This window comes from Osmerus eperlanus, chromosome 14, assembly GCF_963692335.1.
Source record: "Osmerus eperlanus chromosome 14, fOsmEpe2.1, whole genome shotgun sequence".
Classification (NCBI taxonomy): Eukaryota; Metazoa; Chordata; class Actinopteri; order Osmeriformes; family Osmeridae; genus Osmerus; species Osmerus eperlanus.
Genome location: NC_085031.1, coordinates 3971496 through 3990547, shown reverse-complemented (window position 1 = coordinate 3990547; position 19052 = coordinate 3971496). Strand labels below are relative to the sequence as shown.

The 19052-nt window shown below is 51.9% G+C and overlaps 1 protein-coding gene across 1 annotated transcript in view; it reads right to left on the bottom strand.

Annotated features, from left to right (window-relative positions):
* The window catches only part of arhgef28a (Rho guanine nucleotide exchange factor (GEF) 28a), a 41380-nt gene that overhangs the window by 4041 nt on the left and 18287 nt on the right, over nucleotides 1-19052 (bottom strand). The window contains 27 exon segments of the mRNA XM_062478151.1: nucleotides 1516-1810; nucleotides 3595-4107; nucleotides 5394-5441; nucleotides 6701-6945; nucleotides 7186-7371; nucleotides 7537-7628; nucleotides 8025-8203; nucleotides 8558-8634; nucleotides 9069-9323; nucleotides 9653-9770; nucleotides 10004-10129; nucleotides 10448-10698; nucleotides 10839-10979; nucleotides 11109-11221; nucleotides 11389-11524; nucleotides 11636-11696; nucleotides 11911-11966; nucleotides 12160-12301; nucleotides 13214-13337; nucleotides 14204-14305; nucleotides 15745-15787; nucleotides 16563-16649; nucleotides 17406-17541; nucleotides 17678-17776; nucleotides 17778-17877; nucleotides 18068-18408; nucleotides 18546-18625. Of these exon segments, the coding sequence (XP_062334135.1) occupies nucleotides 1516-1810; nucleotides 3595-4107; nucleotides 5394-5441; nucleotides 6701-6945; nucleotides 7186-7371; nucleotides 7537-7628; nucleotides 8025-8203; nucleotides 8558-8634; nucleotides 9069-9323; nucleotides 9653-9770; nucleotides 10004-10129; nucleotides 10448-10698; nucleotides 10839-10979; nucleotides 11109-11221; nucleotides 11389-11524; nucleotides 11636-11696; nucleotides 11911-11966; nucleotides 12160-12301; nucleotides 13214-13337; nucleotides 14204-14305; nucleotides 15745-15787; nucleotides 16563-16649; nucleotides 17406-17541; nucleotides 17678-17776; nucleotides 17778-17877; nucleotides 18068-18408; nucleotides 18546-18625 (4146 nt within the window).

The following is a 19052-nucleotide window of genomic DNA, read 5'->3' as shown; positions in this document are numbered from 1 at the left end:
GAGTTTGGGAAGGTGTGTACAGGAGGGTGTGAGTCTGAATTGGAAGGCGACTGAAAGCCATGAAGAGACCTTTGGACCAAAATAGACGAGATACAGGCAGCTCCCTAGGAGCAGTGCATTGTGAGACGGATTTCAAGGGACCGGAGACAGGTGCGTTATGGGTAAATGTCCGGTTGAAGGCGACCCTAGCCTTGTGTCCGCCTTGTCTCGTAAAGCCTTGTGTAGTCTTTAGTTTCGCCAGGGCTCAGGACAGGTCAATACCTTCAGAAAGGTTAACATCCTGATCGATGGCGAGCGATCGTCCAGCCTGCTACATGCGGTACACAGCACAGCTTCAAAGTCCATGTATTGTACATGAATATAGTTTCCATAGTTACCATAGCATGCTGGACACAGCGGATTCCAGAGCATATCCCTGAGCGGACCTGGTTGATCCGAGGGTTTTAGAAGAGGGTCGGCCGGACAGGCTGAGGCCTGGGCATTCGAAACGTGTGACGTGCCCAGACCAGAGCGACACACGGGCAGACGCACGCAGATGAATATCTGAATGAACGTCGCTCATTCCGCGTCCCCTCTTCTCCCTCCCTCCCCCCTCGTCCATCCGTTTCTCCCTCCCGCGATGACAAGTCGTGCTGTAATGAGTTTTGTAATGATTTTCCCGATCAATGCTCCAATCAGTCAGCCGTCGGCGGCGAGATGTGATTCACGCGCTCTGGTCCTCCCCGCCGGTCGATAGATAGAGACCCCATTGATTTTGCTTTGCCTTGGCTTCTGGCATGGAGAGGCTGTGGTTGGGGTGGGGGGGGGGGTGGTATTTGTCAGGAGACACTGATTAACTAGGAAAGAAAGACAGTCAAGGTTTCACATCGGAAATGGGGATAGCCTTGAGACAGATGGGCAGCGAGAGAGTGCGCGAGCGTGTGAGATGGAGCGAGAGAGAGAGAGGGAGAGAGAGAGAGAGAGGAGCGAGAGAGGTAGTAAGGGCACAGGTCATGTTTACAATCCTTCCCTGAGAGCATAACATATGAGATCATGCTGTGTGTGAGAGAGACAGAAGGAGAGAAACAGAGACAGAGAGAGAGAGACAGAGACAGAGACAGAGAGAGAGAGAGAGAGAGAGAGAGAGAGAGAGAGAGAGAGAGAGAGAGAGAGAGAGAGAGAGAGAGAGAGAGAGAGAGAGAGAGAGAGAGAGAGAGAGAGAGAGAGAGAGAGAGAGAGCAGGAAAAGAAGATGAGGGCCTTTGAAATAAGTTGACAAAAGGTGTACAGTCTGTAAAGTGTACAGTATAGTACAGTACAGTACTGCCTGCCTTATGTTCAGAGTGGTTTCCCCCTTTGAACTCCATGTCCAACACACGTCAGACTAGCTAGCACCACTTACAGTAGGGTACAATATTATACATAACACCACCTGTTGGTGACAATATAAACCCCAAAAAGGGCGTAAATAATCATATGGTGCAGCATAGTGATACGGATGGTTCAATTACACTAGATACACTGTGTGTCCTCTTACCATTGGGTGTCGACTCAGTCCCTGGTCCCGCTAGTGGGCTATAGAGGTGTCCCGTGCCCCGTGCCCAGCCTGGGGGGTCTGTGTGGGGCTGCAGGGGCTTGGCCAGGGAGGGCTGCCTGTGGCCCGAGCGCGCCAGCAAGCTGTTGAGGCTGTTGTGGGCGCTGGCATCGTCAGCGTAGCCCCTGGCAACGTGGCGGTGGCGGTTGTTGAGCGTGGCGCTGGCGAACGCAGCCTCGTTTACGAACACCGAGCCGTCGTCTAGGTTGCCGCCTGGCTGACCGGGAGGGGGGCAGTCCTGGGGGAGCAAAAAGAGATGCCATGACAACGTAAACAAAGCCGGAAACGGCACCACATGCACATCCGTCGTGAAATCCTTTCGGTGTTTTCGTTAACCTCGATGTTGGTTTCGCTGTGAAGCGAAGTCGCTCACAAACCTCATTCCTTATCCACATAACACACAAAGGATCCTAATCTCAAAATAGCTCAAGTGCCTTTTCATCACGACGCAATACCATCATAACCTACCGGCCATCTTTTAACGATCTGTGTCACTCAGGCTGGGAGCTATGTCATGAGGTTCCCTGACCACCTCATCCATACATAATGTCCTAAGAGCGATGCCACACGCAGTGCAGGTCTAGGCAGGAAGGAAAAAGGACGTATAGAGCAGAGCAGCCGAGGACGATGTTGGTGGAACAGATGAGCACAATGAAGAGTAATAGTGTCGTCGAGGCTGGTCTCGCCTAGCCTAGCCTAGCCTAGCCTGCTCTGACCAAGCTTGCTCTGGCCTGACTCATGGACTAAATGTGCGTATTAGCAACCAATTAGCCACAATGAACACCTCTTGAGCACATTGTAGACAATCAAGATAACACTGGTAATTAGAGAGAGAGAGAGACGGAGGAGATGGAGATAGATAGAGACAGATATTTACGAGAGGCGAGAGAAAAAGCGTCCGTCTCTGCTCGCTCTATACCTGACTCACTTTGAAATGTCGCGTCTGGTTTAACCATGGCATGGGAACACAACGAGCATGCACGCACGCACACACAAACACACTCCCACACAAACTATCGCCGCCATCGCTGAGGCACTGCCTCGTCTACACTGGTCACGACTGAAAAGCAAAAATGGTCATACCTGCCTCGGCATTGCGAAGCTACGTACATACAGCAGGGCAAGAAGCAAGAGGAGGGAGCGTCAAATTCTAGACCTCGTATTCGTCAACCCTACCAACCGGCTGAACACACACACACACACTCCTGCTCTACACCCCCCCCCCTCCCCACTGCCTAGTACACGGCAAGGTAAAAGCTGGATTCATTTCACTATTGACGTTCCTGCCTTAGCGTCTCTCTCCCTCTGCCCGAAAGAGGCAAAGGGCAGGAGGAACACTGTTCTCTTTATCCTCCTCTCTTCCTCGCTCCCTCCCTCCCTCCCTCCCTCGCTGCCGCGGGGGACATTTCACCGTGCCGCTTTTCAAACAAAGTGTCGATTTGAATAATTAAAGTCCTTTTTGGAGACGATTGATTGGTTTTCCGCGGTGTGCGCGCCCCTGGTTTTAATTATTTTGTCGGTGCTTTTTATTCGCTGCAGTTTAATTATCATCAATCATTAAGTTGTTTATTAGCGAAGGGGAGCCGCCGAGCACTAAGACGAATGACGCTGAAATTGCTCTCATTATCGCGGGTCATATATCAAGGACTGGACTGCGCTGCTCTGTGTGACTGAGAAGGCCACCGTAGCTCAGGCTTCTGGCGCTGGGTATGAGAGAAGGCGGCTTTCTCATTAGCGGGTGTACAGTACATCCAGGTCTGCTGTGCCCTTGGTCCACACATTCTCACACACACACACATTCTCTCACACACACACACACACACACACAGCTTTAGGCAGGGAGGGTGTTCCGTCGGATATTCTGCTTTATGGGGTCCCTGTGGACATTACAGCAGCACACAATCACACGCACGCAGGCACACAGGCGCACGCTCCACACTCTCTTAACCAACCCTCCACCTCCCCACAGACCAAAACACGGCCATGACCTTTTCTCCCCCCCACACACACACACACACACACCTGCAGGCCATCCAAGGGGATGACCATGACGGGCAGGCTCCTCTGCCGGCTGTGCCTCCAGCTCTGCAGCAGCTTCTGCTGGGTCTCCAGCCTCTCCCTCTCCCTCTCCACACTCCGCTGGCCTTCCCTCAGCCTCTCCAGGCTCTGCTGGTACTCCTCCAGCTGCTCCCGCAGCTCCTCCCTCTCCCGGCGCAGCCTCGCCGCCTCCAGGAGGCAGTGGCTCTCGCGCTCCTCCAGCCTGCTCTCCAGCTCCCCCTGCTGGCTGTGGCGCGCCTGGCACTCCCTCTCCCAGCGGAGGCGCTCCTGGCGGAGGCGGCCGTGGAGGCGGGCGGCGGCCGCCACCTCCTCGCGCCGCTTCTCCAGGTTGCGCTGCTTCTCCTGCTCCTGCAGGGCGCCGGCGCGGAGGCAGGGCGGGTGCGGCGCTCCGCCGGAGCTCCGGGGGGGCGAGCGTTGGGCCTCGCGGAGGAGGAGCCGCTGGACCTCGTAGCAGCTGTCCTGGATGGTCACGGCCGCCTGGGTGGAAGGGGTTTGAGGGTGCTTGTTTTAGCTCGAATTAGCCCTTTTACAACAAGTTGTAAAAGAGCTAACTTACAACGTCACCTTTAGCTCTTTAATCGCTATGAAAGACCAAATGTATCCAATAGCATTGCAAGGCAAGACAATAGGACCCATTGTACATTGTATGTAAATGTGGTCGTTCCAAAAAAATCTTATCGGCAAATGTGTTTTTTGGAGAGCTGAAGGTGATGTTGAAATTTTAAAATCAGGTCTTACAGGGTTAAAAAGGTGTGTTCCACTGGCTTTGTGGTGTTGGTGTGACTGACATCAAGGGCACCGAATGTATTGCATATTAGATGTATTTCATATTAGCTGCTACATTGAATTGAAGTTAGGACCGGGTAGGATTCAAACTGAGAGGACGGAGACCATGCAAATAAAGTGTGGTTCAACCGTCTGTGGTTGCATGTGGTCCCAACAAGCGCCAGTTTTTAGTAAGGGGCATGTGAGTATTTCACTACAAAATGTGAGGACAACATTGTGTTTTACTGCACAGGCACTAGACTTCAGGAAAAGTGTGTTCAGAAAAACAAAACTATACCTACACGCACATCTATCATAGAACGCTTTGCATGTGTGACTAGGTAGAGGAAGGAGGTATTTTTTAATATGAAAATGGGTCACTGAACATGTGGTGAACGCGCACACACACACACACACACGCACACACACACACACACACACACACACACACACACACACACGTGCACAACCACACACACACACATCCAGGATATTAACCCAATCTCTATGAAACAACATCCTAGGCACAGTGAGATAAAAGCAAGCCCTTGGTCTCCCACTAAGAATAGGATAATTGGTTCCTTCTCCGGCAGGCTGCATCCTACAGCTTCAGACAATGGCGCTGATTGTTGGAAGCCTGTTTACAGAAGCTGTGGTGCAGGCAGGCAGGCAGGCAGGCAGGCGCGCACACACTAAGCCTTCATCTGCGGAAACCTGAGCACGCCTCGAAAATAGGAAGTGTTTGTGCCTGCCAGGGGCTAAGAGGGGTTTGCGTGGAATTTAAATGAGAACCTGAGTGGTGGGTGACAATGGGAGCTGAGGATGTCGGGAGGGTTAGTCCATGCGTGTGTGTGTGCATCCGTTTGTTGCTTGCCAGGTGTGTGTGTGTATACAATGTGTGGCCGTGTGTGTGTGTGTGTGTCGGTGCATGAAGCTTGAATTAGACTGAGGTAATTGTGATCTGTGGTGAGTCACCAAATATGGTGTGCTGGGCTCACCTGTAGACTGTACAGCAACTGAGTCAGGCTTTGAACACTTTGAGCAACCTGTTATTGAAGGACACACACATACACACCACCCATACACAAACACACACACCCACACACACCAGGTAAACAGAATGAATCATCAACTTCCGTTTATCAAGAGCTCAGTTTCTGGTTTCACATAACTCCATTTAATACCACAGCAACCATCCCAGAATATCCTAGATATTCTGGCTCCTTCTTCAATCTACTTGACTATCAGAACATATAAAGTTAATTTCTTCTTGAGGCTGTGCCTCAAGAAGTCTCGGTGATAGAAACGTGTGTGTTCAGTGCTCTCTCTTTTCAAACAGAGCCTACTTCAGTCTATCGTGAATCTATTGGGGAGTCAGGTGGCTGAGCGGTTAGGGAATCGGGCTAGTAATCAGAAGGTTTCCGGTTCGATTCCTGGCCGTGCAAATTGACGTGTCCTTGGGCAAGGCACTTGCCCAAGGACCCTACTTGCCTTGGGGGAATGTCCCTGTACTTAATGTAAGTCGCTCTGGATAAGAGCGTCTGCTAAATGACTAAATGTAAATGTAATGTATTGTTCTAGTGAATATAAGCAATTGCGGAACTATAGCTCCCCCTACAGGCCATATGGTGTCACTACACACAACACACGGCAGACAGTCAAAACTACCTCGCTCACTCGCTCTCTCTCTCTCTCTCTCTCTCTCTTTCCTATCATGCTTCTTCACCTAACACGCGGCACCGAAAGCTGCGAACGATAGCATAAATGTAGCATGGGGGAAATTGGGGTATAACTCTCAATATCCATTTTTAATAACACGGCACCCTTGAGGATTAAATTGCCTCTAACTTCATTACGAGGCGATCAATAATTCACCACATTAAGACCGAAATGCAATTCTGATAGACGTAATGAATTATTCACACAACTAGTGGCGATGGGGCCACTGTGCCAGCGAGGCCATCTAGCGGAAAAAACACGGTTTGGGAAGTGAAGGCTCGTAAAAGTGAGGGGTAGTGAGAGGGAGCAAATGGTAACCGAACACAACATCGCCAGCCGATCTACCACGGATATAGATTCACAAACACATCCCATACCCATCATCATCATAACACCACTAATTGTTTTATGAAAGAGGTGCCTTCACAACCGTAATTGCTCCTTCAGGGGCCTGTGATGACCTCACGTTGGTGTCATGAAGCAGCAATTAAACAATAGCCTAGGCCATTGACATCAAAATGAAATGTTCTAAGGAATGGATAGACGGTTGTGCCCATCTGTATCCCAGATGGAGGGTCTTCTATACCTTGAGGTTGATGTTACCGGTGTCTGGCGTCTGGAGGTGGGTCAGAGACTGCAGGACCAGGGCTTCGGAATCTGTCCAGCCCACTTCCCTGACCTCGTGCTCCCCAGGCGAGGGCTCTGGGTCCGAGGAGGGCCCCAGGGGGGAGGATGGGCTGCTGCCCAGGGATAGGGGGTCTGTCTCTGGGTCCCTGACGGGGCTGGATGGGGAGCAGGTCCTGGAGGTCAGAGTGGCTCGCAGGTGCTCAGCTGGGGAACACAGGCATAGAGTGGGTAAGATAGGGTGTGTGCGAGTGTATGTGCATGTGTGTGTTAGCAAACAAGTGTGTACGTGTGTCTGTGTACAGCATATGACCCAGTTTGAGCATGTGTGTGTTTGAGCGTGTGTGTGCATGACAGGGCATGTGTGTGTAAGCAAACAAGGTGTAAGTGTGTTTGTGTACGGCATTTGACCCAATTTGAGCACGCATGTGTGTGTGTGTGTCTCACCCTCTCGGAGCGCGGCCGTCAGCAGCACTGCGGCCTGGGGCACCTCCTCTGGGTGGGGCTGCACCAGGAGGCGGGGCTTGGGATGTGGCTCCTCCCCCCTGGCGCTGAGGGCGGAGAGCTGGGCGTAGACCTGGAGCTTCTCCTCCAGGCTGGAGCAGATCTGCTGGTCCTGACTGCCTAGACTCTCTGGAGGTGTCACACACACACACACACACACACACACACACAGCGTGAACAGACACATCGATACACTCTTATAGATACATACACATGCATGTACGTACATACAATCACAAACACACACAAGCAGACAAAGAGAAAGAGCAGGAGAATTGGAGCAGACGGCCTCACCCTGCAGCTTGGTGATCTTTTGGACACGGGCCTCGGCTGCTCGTTTCTCCTCCTCTGATTCGCTGGTGGTTTCCTCCTCTTCCTCTGGACAACTGAACACAACACACATGGGTAAACACTGTAGCCATCACCGTCTGCACACAGACAAACTTGATGCGCTTGCTCATCTACATCTTAACGCTAACAATGTCTCTCTCTCTCTCTCTCTCTCTCTCTCACTCCATTTCTTTCTTTCTCCCTCTCCTGTAGCCTGCTCTCCGGTATGTCTAGCTCTACAACCCCCTCTTTTAATTTCTCTCCATCTCGCACAGCCACACCTCTATCGATCTCACACACACACACCTCCCTCTATCACTATCTGTCTCACACACACCTCTCTCAATCACTGTCTGTCTCACCCACACACACCTCTCCCTAGCTTTCTCCATCACACACACACACACACACGCACACAACTCTCTCTCGCTCTCTGCGTCTCTCCCGCACACCTCTCCACTGCCTCCCTGATGAGCCTCATCCAGGTGTTGCGCTCCTCCTTGGAGGAGGTGTGGACCTCGTACATCTCCGGCCCCGCCGTCGAGGCGCTGATCAGGAACATCCCCCGCTCCTCGTTGGCCACCTCGCGCACGATCAGCTTCTGCAGCGAGATCACCGGGGGCTTCTGGTCCTGAGGGACACGGGGAGGGAAGGAAGGGGAGGCCGCGTGAGGTCGGCCATCTTCTTTTCGAGTCCTGCTGTGTTTACTTGTTAGTAGGATTGTTTTCAGTATTGTATTCTTTCACACTGTATGTGATTTAAATGTATATACAATGTATATACTGTATATAATTGATGGGCATTGATATAATGAAATATGGCCAGAATATATGGCATCTCAAAAGGTGGTCGTCATTTTACAAGCGGCCGTTATCATGCAGTACGACTAGTCTGTTGGAGCCATCGTTTACATTTTTTGTGCAGCTGAGAACTAAGCGGACAAAATGGTGAACGTGTTAACGGTGGTCCTTAATGGGAGGCGTACCACAGCAGCAAAGATGTACTTCTGGTCTTTCTCCTGTAGGAAGATGATTATGTCTGTGAGCAGAAGGGCCAGGACATCTGAAGAGAGGAGAGAGTGTGTGTGTGAGCTCAGACACCAAATACAGAATACGTTGGATAAAGTAGGTCTTGAAACTTTCATCTTTTTCTTTCTTCTTCTTCTTCGTTCGATTTTGTTCAGTTTGATGGCAGGTGACAACCAGGATTAAGGTGCGTTACTGCCAATGTTGAACAAAAAGAAACTCAAATGATTTAAGAGGCGCTGGGTTATTTACACGGTAGTGTCATATTCATATTTCGTGCTTTTATATTACGCTCATCTTCAATACTGGTATACCGCAACACCCCTACTTGAAAAACAAAAACTCAGTGAGGGAGTAGACAAATCAAACTGTGACATGTTTTTTTTTTTTCTTCAGCTGTGGATACTTTAAAGACCCTTTGAACAGTGAGTGACTGAGTGTGTGTGTGTGCAGTGAGGGTGCGTGTAGGACCTTTGAGCCGCCCCGTGGCGGTCTTCCACAGCAGCACCCCCAGGTGTCTGAGCGTGCGGCCTGGCCCCGGGACGTCCTGCCTGCGGAAGGTGGAGCCGTTCTTCAGCTTGGCCGAGCTGCGGTTCTCGATCCTGCCCAGCACGTCCTGCAGCCTCTGGTCCTGCTCGTACTCCCTGACCCGCAGGTCCACCGCAGCGATCACCTCCCGGATCCCAACCAGCGCCTGGGACAGGTCTGTGTGCTCCTCCGTGTCCTCTGACAGAGAGAGAGAGAGAGAGAGAGATAGAGAGAGAGGGAGAGGGAGAGAGAGGAGAGAGAGAGAGAGAGAGAGAGAGAGAGAGAGAGAGAGAGAGAGAGAGAGGGAGAGAGAGAGGGAGAGAGAGAGAGAGAGAGAGAGAGAGAGAGAGAGAGAGAGAGAGAGAGAGAGAGAGAGAGAGAGAGAGAGAGAGAGAGAGAGAGGGAGGGAGGGAGGGGGATCATACAGATCAGCATGTTTATCAAGAAAACAAAAGGCAGAAAGCCAGTTTTCCCAGGTCTGTCTTTCTCCCTGGGGACAGCAGGGGGCAGCAGAGAGGCAGACTCACCCTGGGTGTACTGCAGTATGCGCTCCAGCAGCACCGGGTACTTTGTGATTCGCTGGGTGACCAGCAGGATGCATTCTGGGATTTCTCTCCTCCGGGCCAGAGAATTGATACTTTGTTGCTGGAAATAGTAAAGGGTTAAGGGTTGAGGTTAGGATCAAGGGTTGGGGTTAGGGTCAAGGGTTGGGTCTGGGTTAAGCTCAGTCTTACACAGTAGCCATAATATGATGCTATTTGGGATTGTTTTCATTAGCAACCGCTAGCTTAAGTCTGTGGGGAGTGGAGCATCATAAATCGTCGGAAGATGATGTGAAGGTTCCAGAAGGATGTCAGGTGTGTTCTAGAGGGGCACACCTTGATGAAGAGCTGAAAGCGTTTGTTCTGCTGCTGGAGCTCTTTGAAGAAGCTGACCGCCTCGTTGTGGTGGCTGCAGAACTCTCCGTACACCTGCTTCATCCTCTCTGCGTTCTCCTCGGAAAACTGCGTGGGAGCAAAGCCACCAGACGCAAGTTTAACTCCGGTACCTAAATCTTTTTTTATATACTGTATTTCCACAGTTGATGCTTTTGTTTACTGATAAATAAAAAAAAAGCAGTCATTTCTTTATTACTGTTTGTAGTAGTTTGCTTTGTATTCAGGCCATTGTTGAAAAAAGGACAACATTAAAGAGGTCACATCACAACAACAAAGGTCTCAAATATATTGTTGTGGCCTGACTAGTCAAAGTAATAATTGACGGTCGTTTATTTTACATCAATTATTACTGTTATTCCGAGTATTTAGAGAAACTCCTCCCACCTGTTGCAGCAGGACGTCTCCTATGTGCTGGATGAGGTAGTTGCCATGGCCGTGGGGGTGGGCGGAGTTACACCGGCGCTCCCTCATGGCGCTGAAGAACCCGTGGTGGAAGAGGAGGAGCTCGTCCAAGCAGGGGAAGACCCGCCCCACGGCCTCGGCGTCCAGCAGCACCTCCTCTCTCATGCCCCGCCGGAACACCTCTGCCATGACGCACAGCGTCTGCAGGTGGTGCAACTCTGTCTGCATCAGCTCTGAGAGGCGTCGACACACACACACACACACACACACACACACTGTGAGCTTTCACGAGTGACTGACGGCACACATGCCGTCTAGAAACGGGCTGACTTCATTCCCCTCCGCTCGCTCGCTGGCTTAGCTCCCCTCTCACCGTAGATGACGTCCTGTCTCTTCACGACGCGCTTGTCCTGCTTCTTGCAGAACTTGTGCTCCACCGTCAGGCTCCACGACTCGGCCTCGTAGTCCAGAGCATCTGCCGCCAGGTCGCTTTGGAGACAGGCGTCCACACAGTCTGCAGGGGAAGGGGGGGTACAGACATCTCGCATGACTAATAACCTTTTTTTTCCTCCTTTGTCTTTTTACACTCAAAATTGTATTCCTGGCGTAGTTTGGCCCCTCCGGGCTTCCGTCCCTGCTGTACCTTCTCCGAGGGAGGAGTCAGTGGAGGTGGAGGATTCTGTGGCCTGCAGCAGCTCCTCTGATTGGCCAGACATCCTCCAGCTATCGTTCTCCATCTCAGGGCTCTCGCTGAGCCTGTTGAGACGATACAAGATACCATCACCCTCACCATCATCCTAAAACTCATTGTCACCCTCCTCACAAGCCCTAAAACGAATCTAGAGACAACTTTGTTACTTTGTCACTTTTCTAAAAGGGACCCGTCAGCGCTCCACGTTGAATAGCGGGAGGAGCTGACTGACCTGTCGGCGGCGCTCCTGGACAGGGGGCTGGGCAGAGAGCCTGGTGAGAGGGCGGGCTCCCGTCGCTCCTTAGGTGTCACGACGGACACGGAGGCAGACATGGCAGACGGCGACAGGCTCTCTCTCACCGTGAAGTCTGAGGAGAGGAGGGGCGGCGGTCATGCTTCAGGGGACAACAACAACAACAGCTGCTGCTGCGACGCACGGCCCCCGCAGGGGGACCTTGGAAGCGCGTCACGTGACTCACTCTGCGGGAGGGAGGAGGTCCTACTCTTCGCCGTGGTCACCGCGTACTTGTCGTGGAGTTTCTGCGGGGCGGAGGGAGGGAGGGAGGGAGGGAGGGAGAAGGAAAGAGAGAGAGATACAGAACACTGTGACTTTCAGGAACCAACATGTTAACACTGCTGTTGGAGCAGTCAACATGGATATTATCCGAGGTGTTTTCACTCGCACGGCTGCCATTCACATGCACACATAAACACACACACACACACACCCATATGTGGGTCAGAAGGGACTTGCCTTCAGACAAGGCGGGGCCGACTCCTTGCAGCTCTTGTGAACCAGAACAGTGCAGCCTAATAGGGACACAGGTGCACAGTGCACACTTAGTGGGCATCAGTGGAAAATCCGAGCGACACAACCCCAAATTCAATTACATACCAAGTATTCTACCCCTGCGTTTCAATCTTGTTACACGGATGATCGACACATACACATCAGGCGGCGATAAAGATGGTGTTGCGACCCCGGCACAGCGGTGTTACTCACTGGCGCAGTGGAGCAGGTCCTTCCCCGACGCAGGCTTGTCGCACACCAGGCAGACCGTGGGGCCCACGCAGGAGCCCGAGGAGAAGCGGTGGCCATTCAGCTGCCTGTCCTTCCCCTCTCTCTCCTTCTCCTTCCCCTTCCCCTTGGAAAACCAGGCCAGAGACATGACGGGGGGAAACATAGTAGGCAGCAGCGCGCGCTTCACACAGAGAAACGGCCCGGGCGCGGGAGCGGAGCTCCGAGCTAGGGCGTGAATGCGGAGACGGCCGACACTCCCGTCCCCGAGTGGACATGCGACCTCGTGAAAAGCACAATGACTGATTCCACGCCTTTTTTTTTTTTTTTTTCTTCTACGCCTGTTAGGAAGTTCAGCGCTGAGGAAGTGGATGAGTGCGTCAACAGCTCACAGGGAGGGAGGGTGCGAGAGGGGGAACGGACCGACGGGAGTTTCCAAACTCAGACCTGACTCATTCCCCTCCCGCGTTAATGATTGAAAGAGAGAGAGATTTTGACACAAGGACTCTCTGCTCGACCTTCTGGAAGATATTTTCTCCAAAACATTTCCTTGTTCTTCTTCCGGAAAAACAAACAGGCCGATCTGGATCAAGGGGCACGGTTTCCTGGATGCCGTTTTCACTGTCCTCTGGACTATGGGAAGATACTCCAATAAATGGCCTCAGGTGCGGTCTGGGTCTAGAGGCTACGATCCCTGCTCCATGACTAACAGGATGTGGTGCTTTACGATGAGTTTTACAACACTTTTTAACAGGCACACCTATTGTATTGTGAGGGTCAGAGTGTGCGTGGCCGTGCGTGGACTTGGATCTCATACACTATGAAAACAAACAAGCTTCTCGCGGTGTGTGTGCGTGCGCAGAGTCCGATGCCGTATTTATGTGTGTGCATGCGCGCGTGCGTTCATCCTGTTCTTGGATGTCCTACTGAAACAAACACTGTGTGTGAGAGTGTTAGCGTTCCTGGTTTGCATATGCACACACAGTTTTGAGGAAAGCGAAGGTACGTGTGTGTGCGTTGCGCTGGCGCGGGCGTTTACCTTGTTCTTGCTCCGTGTGCTCGACATGCGGCTCTTCAGGAAACTGAAGGTGCGGATCACTTTGTACTTCTCCGACTCCACTTTCGACGGGATGCTGTAGTTGTCCCACTCCTCCTCCTCGATCCTGCACATGCACACGCGTGTCAGGACGCACGCGCTTGGCAGCGCCACAGTACGGCATGCACAAATCACATGCTACGCAGTTGGCAACGGTTAGACGTAAACATACACTGGGGACATTGGAAGACACAAAAGGAGTCACACCGCTGTCAGACTGGCGGTTAAATCATTAGTCACACGTTTGCCCTCCGTAAGCGAGGCAGAAGCTCATGAGTAACTCGGGGAGTGCAAAGCTCAGGCACGATGCGTGTCGTCAACATGGCGGTTAGTTGGAAGTGCTGGTAGGGGGGGGGTCACAGCCCACATGCAACAGGAAGCTGCATCGCGAGGCAAACGTCGGCATCTCAGATCAAGACTGTCTGCTCGAGTCTAGACAGACACACCTGTCTCCCCGGTCGGGATGCTGCTGGTCAGACACCCGAGCGAGTGCGGGGGACAAACGACAGGGCCGGAGAGGACCAGTCGATAGGACCAGACAGAGTCCGGAAAGTTTGTTCTCAGTAGTGTTGTTGTGTGAAGACTAAACAATTACAGTCGGTTAGAGCGGCTGGACAAGGTTTAGTTAGACACGCACTTACACACACACACACACACACACACACACACGTATGTCCTATATTCAGTGATCCGGTAGAAAGCCAATCATGGTTAATGAACATATACGATAGAGCATCTACACTGGGAATCTCAAAGGGTTAATCGTGAGGAAGTGGTTTGTGTTGCATTGTGGGTAGTGGAGTTCAAAGGGAGTGATTAGACGTTTAAAGCCAAATAGGCATGGCGGGGGGGGGGGCGACTCTAAGGGAAGTAGGTGGGCACCATGAGGGTTTTGGGGCGAACTCTGGATGCCAGGGGGCAGTGCCCACATACTCTTTGAGGAACTCTGAGAGGGTGAGGTGCTGGAGGGATTCTGCCAGCTCAACGCTGCCCTCATCGTCTGCCGACTGGGCACGCTTCCGAAACTTGATCTCCCTAAAGGAACACAGCACACACACACACACACCCTTGAATGTCCTGATGAGGAACGGCAGACACACAACTTTAGGATCAGACGCACAACACACACGTTACCTTTTGCAAGAGCACACGCAAAACCCAAACACACTTTAATATCGATGATGAGACCCACACACACACACACAAACCTGTGAAACAATACGACACACACACACACACACACACAAAAACATAAACACGCACACAAATTTCTCCCACACTCTCCGTGTCCCCCAGCAGGGGGTGCCGTTTCCGTGTGGAAAAGAGGCCCTGCCAGCAGATGAATGGAGGACAGGGCCAAGCAGCTGGCACGGTGCCTACAAAGCTCTCAAACAACAGGAGCACTCTGAGGCAGGAAGTATAAAGGATGTGTTCTCTTTGTTCGTCCCCTGTCTTTCAGAGGGCAGTAAAATCCTACTGGCCTGTGTCTCAATGCAGCAGGGAACTCCAAACAAAACACGAAGCATTGTGTTCGGAATTTGTTTTGAACTGCGTATGTAAAACCAAAGCAACAGTTTTTTTTTTTTTTTCATTTTCCATTTGCACGTCTTTTATTGGATCGCGATTGATGATCACACATGCGCACACACACACACGTAGGGGTCTTTTGAAGCAGGTATCGGTCTCCGTGCGTCACAACCGGGCTATTCCGAGCGACTGATCTGAAACCAGCCTTGAAGGCCTGACAGGGACAAAAGAAGTTTGATGAAGAGAGACAAGCGTGAACTTCAGAACAACGCAGAGCCCTCGCTCACCGAGCAACCAAGTTGCCATAGTGACCTCACGCCGCTCACAGACCAGAGACAATATCAATGGGAGAGTCTGTGACATCGTAAAGGTAGAGTAACCGCTTGTCACTCTGAGAGAGCAACATTAATCCTTGTGTTATCTTCGGGTCGTTCTGACCCATCAGTCATTGTGACCCACCGTCGTATTGCGACAACTTTACCGCATACAAAAACAAAGTGAAGCATTTTCTTTTAACCGTTGGGCTGTCTCAGACCCCCCACATTGCGAAGGTTAAAAGAAAATTATTTTTATTTGTTTTTGTATTGCGTAAAATTAGGTAAACACAACGATGGTTCGTTATGAACCTTTGGGTCATGTGACCCGAAGGCAGCACGAGGGTTAAAGACCAGTGGAGAGCAAAGGACCATAGGAGTCAGTAAAACAAGTTGTTGTGTATAAAGTGTTTACAGTATAAACAAAGGGTCAAATGACTCATTTTTCAAGATAACTTTCCACAATGCGTGGAAAATACAAATGAGTTTTTCAAATGATACACTTGATTCATCGAGAAGGATTTGGAAGAATTCAAACTAATCCTGTACCTGTACTTGTTACAAATGGCAAATAAACTCAAAACTTGTGAAAGGGGAAACTGGTGTTGTCCACGTCAGCGAATGAATGAGTACCTTTTATCTTGTGGATGGTCAATCAGACTGGAGGCTCGCTGTTCTGTGGACAGGAATAGAAAGATAAAACATCTACCACACGTGCTAGAACTCAACTATATTAACCTTTACACCAACACATACTCTTACCATCACATATGTATCAATTGTATAATGATAAATTGAACATGGATTCTTTTTAGCATTAATCCCCCCCCCCCCACTTGGTTCTTTATTGAGCATCCTAGCTACAGTGTTTCCCCTACCATTATATTACCATTATTTTATTTACACAACGGCATGTCATTTCTGTCTCTACATGGTCGCCCCTCCCCCCCACCCCCGCCCTCCAAAGCTGTAAACCATGGGGAAAGACTGAGCTAGTATCATCAGCCATTGCTATGTGAGGATTCTTGTGACTAACTACACACTCTTCCTGGTTCTGAATTGGTTAGAGGATTTTCACATACAGCCCATACAGTCAATCAATGACACCGCAGACCCAACACGAGGTGGAAACAGGGCAATATTCCAGACAAGCAGACATATGATCGGTAGCTATGCCAGCCTTGGCAGAGGACCGTGCATGACCACAGAGGAGCCCTGTGTGCCAGCCTCACCACCAGGCCACCCAGAGCAACCATGCTGTCTGTCCCTGTTTGATGACATCACTGCCGACACCCACACGCGTCTCTGCTTGATGACACCCGCATGGAAGGCCGCAATAGGGTTGCCCTGCGATTAGACGGAGACAGCCAAGCCAGCGCATGCAAGAGGTCAACACACACACACATGCCATGCACGGTCTCGGCAGCTAAGGGCTAAGGTGAAGTACTTACTACCAGGGTGGAGCAGAGACAGAGATTTAGACAGAGAGAGGGCCTGCAGGAGAGATCTGCTGTGGTAGAGGTTGTGGAACACGCCATCTACAAGGCAGAGTGGACACAGAGCTCACTACAACTCGCACTCCCAGACTCCCCTCCTTTCCGTCCTCGGGATAAGAGCTGATCTGACTTGACCGGATGCGTGTCAGCTGGGTCGAGGAGCACGGGCCTCGGAACTATCCACCCAGATAGAGATCAGGGATTACCTCAAGGGAGGAGGAGGGTTGGGTACATTGGGCAAGCAAGGTCCCTGCTGCGGTGGTCACACAGCACCGACAGTCCAGTTCAGTCAACACCTGATAGATTTACACTGGATTTGGAAGGTGTTGCTATTTTGCGTCGTCTTATCGGTCTGGTATACTTTGGGTTTTGATGAAATCAAAACCCATAGCATACAGACGAATGCAAAATGATATCCATTGTGAACATATCAGGGTTAAGTGTATGTAGTATTAGTGACACAAAAGGTGTTGTAGTTAGTAGAAAGCAGACTAAACTACAAGTCAAGATAAATGTTCACACTACCCCCCCCACCTCCCCAATGGCCACCCCCCCCAACCCCTGCCCCTGGTCGACTCACTCTCACAACGACAAACAAGTGAGAAACAGGAGCAGCCCTCACACAGTTCAAAACAAGCGTTTTCCCAGAGAAGTATTCTAATAATAAAAAAAACTAAACAAAAAACAGGTCAAAACAAATGAGACGTTGCAAAGGGAAACCCCCCCCCCCCCCCCCCTCACGAGACTAAGTTAACAAAGCTGAGCACATTTTCCGACGGTCGTCATGCCGACGCTGACCTGAGCCGGGGTTGGCCGCTGGGTTGGAGGAGGAAGAGGCGGAGGCGTGGTCTCGGGTAAAGTGGGCGGGGCGCAGGCTGACCTTGGGGGAGGAGTAGGAGTAGGAGCGCAGGCGGAGCCCCGGGTCGACCGCGCCCTGGAACGACACACACACACACACCCTCGTGTACTAGCCCTTCTAGAAAGCTCCGTTCGTACCCAAAGCTGTCTGTGAAGGGGCTGAAAGACCTGGGGGAGGGGAGCTGCGTCGAAGGGTCCCATGACGGGTTAACCTTGGAGGGAGCGGCCTGGCCTGCCGAGGAGGCGGAGTGCGAGCGCATGCAGGCCAGGTCGGGGGAGGGCTCCGCGGTGTCCCTCTCGTCCCCGCTGCTGCTGCCGAGGGTCCGAGGGGAGGAGCGAGAGGGGAGACGTCGGCCCCAGACCTTCACCCTCGCCGTCGTCACTGTCCACCTCCAGGGCGACCAGAGTGGGGCTGAAGGGAGACGAGGGGAGAATGGAAAACGTCAACGCACGCTATGGATCCTTAGACACGCACGCGCACACACACACGCACACACACACGCACGCACGCATGCACACACACACACACACTGAGAGGGCCAATACCTGTGGCACTTGATGTCAGTCGATCAGGGGATAAGCCCTGTTATTTTTGAACAAACCTTATAGATTTCAGTGACAGGGAAATGGACGAATAGGAAGAGACTTCTACCTGAGCACAGGGCTCCAAGGACGTGGCCTCCATGTGGTTGGTCAGGTGCGAGACGCGTTTGAGTCTGGCGAGGGCCTGGTCGGCGGGGGAGGAGGAGGGGAGGAGGGGGTGGGCGGACATCGGAGGGGCCAAGGGCTGGCCGTCATCTGATTGGAGGTCGGGAGGTGGCGGGGGCGTGTCTGTGGCCTGGAGGAGGGATTCGGCGTGCGCCGTGTCCCACGCACGGCTGTCTGTCCCAGAGCTGTCCCTGGTTACCCCGGCAACACTGTACATCCCATCCACATCGTTCCCCTGCAGTGGAAAAAGACAAATGCACAGACAGAGTGTAAGACAGAGAGACAGACAGACAGATGACGAAAGAACTATATTCGATGCGTTGAGGACAAATCTTTTTCAAGAGAAAACGCTGAAAGAGACCGCCTTTGCACCTGAGTCATTGGCGCGCTGTCCAATCGGGCGCGACTCCCTCCGTTGGTCATAGACACAGCAGAGGCCGCCTGGCCCTTCACTGTAGAACACACACACACACAGTGTCAGAACGGTTCACCTCAGCGTTGTCCTCATCTGTCCTCGTTCTCCGTGTGCTCTTCTTGTGTGCCGTCAAGCAGGAATGTGTTTTCATTGGCTGAGTGATTTACTGCCAGAGCTGACGCAGGATGAAGCAAAGCCCCTTTTGATAACGGCAGACTCACTCCTGATGTCTGTCACATGACCAAGACCCAGAGGACCAGGAACACACACACAGAGAGACAGACAGAGAGAGAGAGAGAGGAGAGAGACAGAGACAGAGAGAGAGAGAGAGAGAGAGAGAGAGAGAGAGAGAGAGAGAGAGAGAGAGAGAGAGAGAAGAGAGAGAGAGAGAGAGAGAGAGAGAGTGAGAGAGAGAGAGGGGGGGGGGGGGGGGGGGGGGGGGGAGACGTTCCCAGAAACGGAGA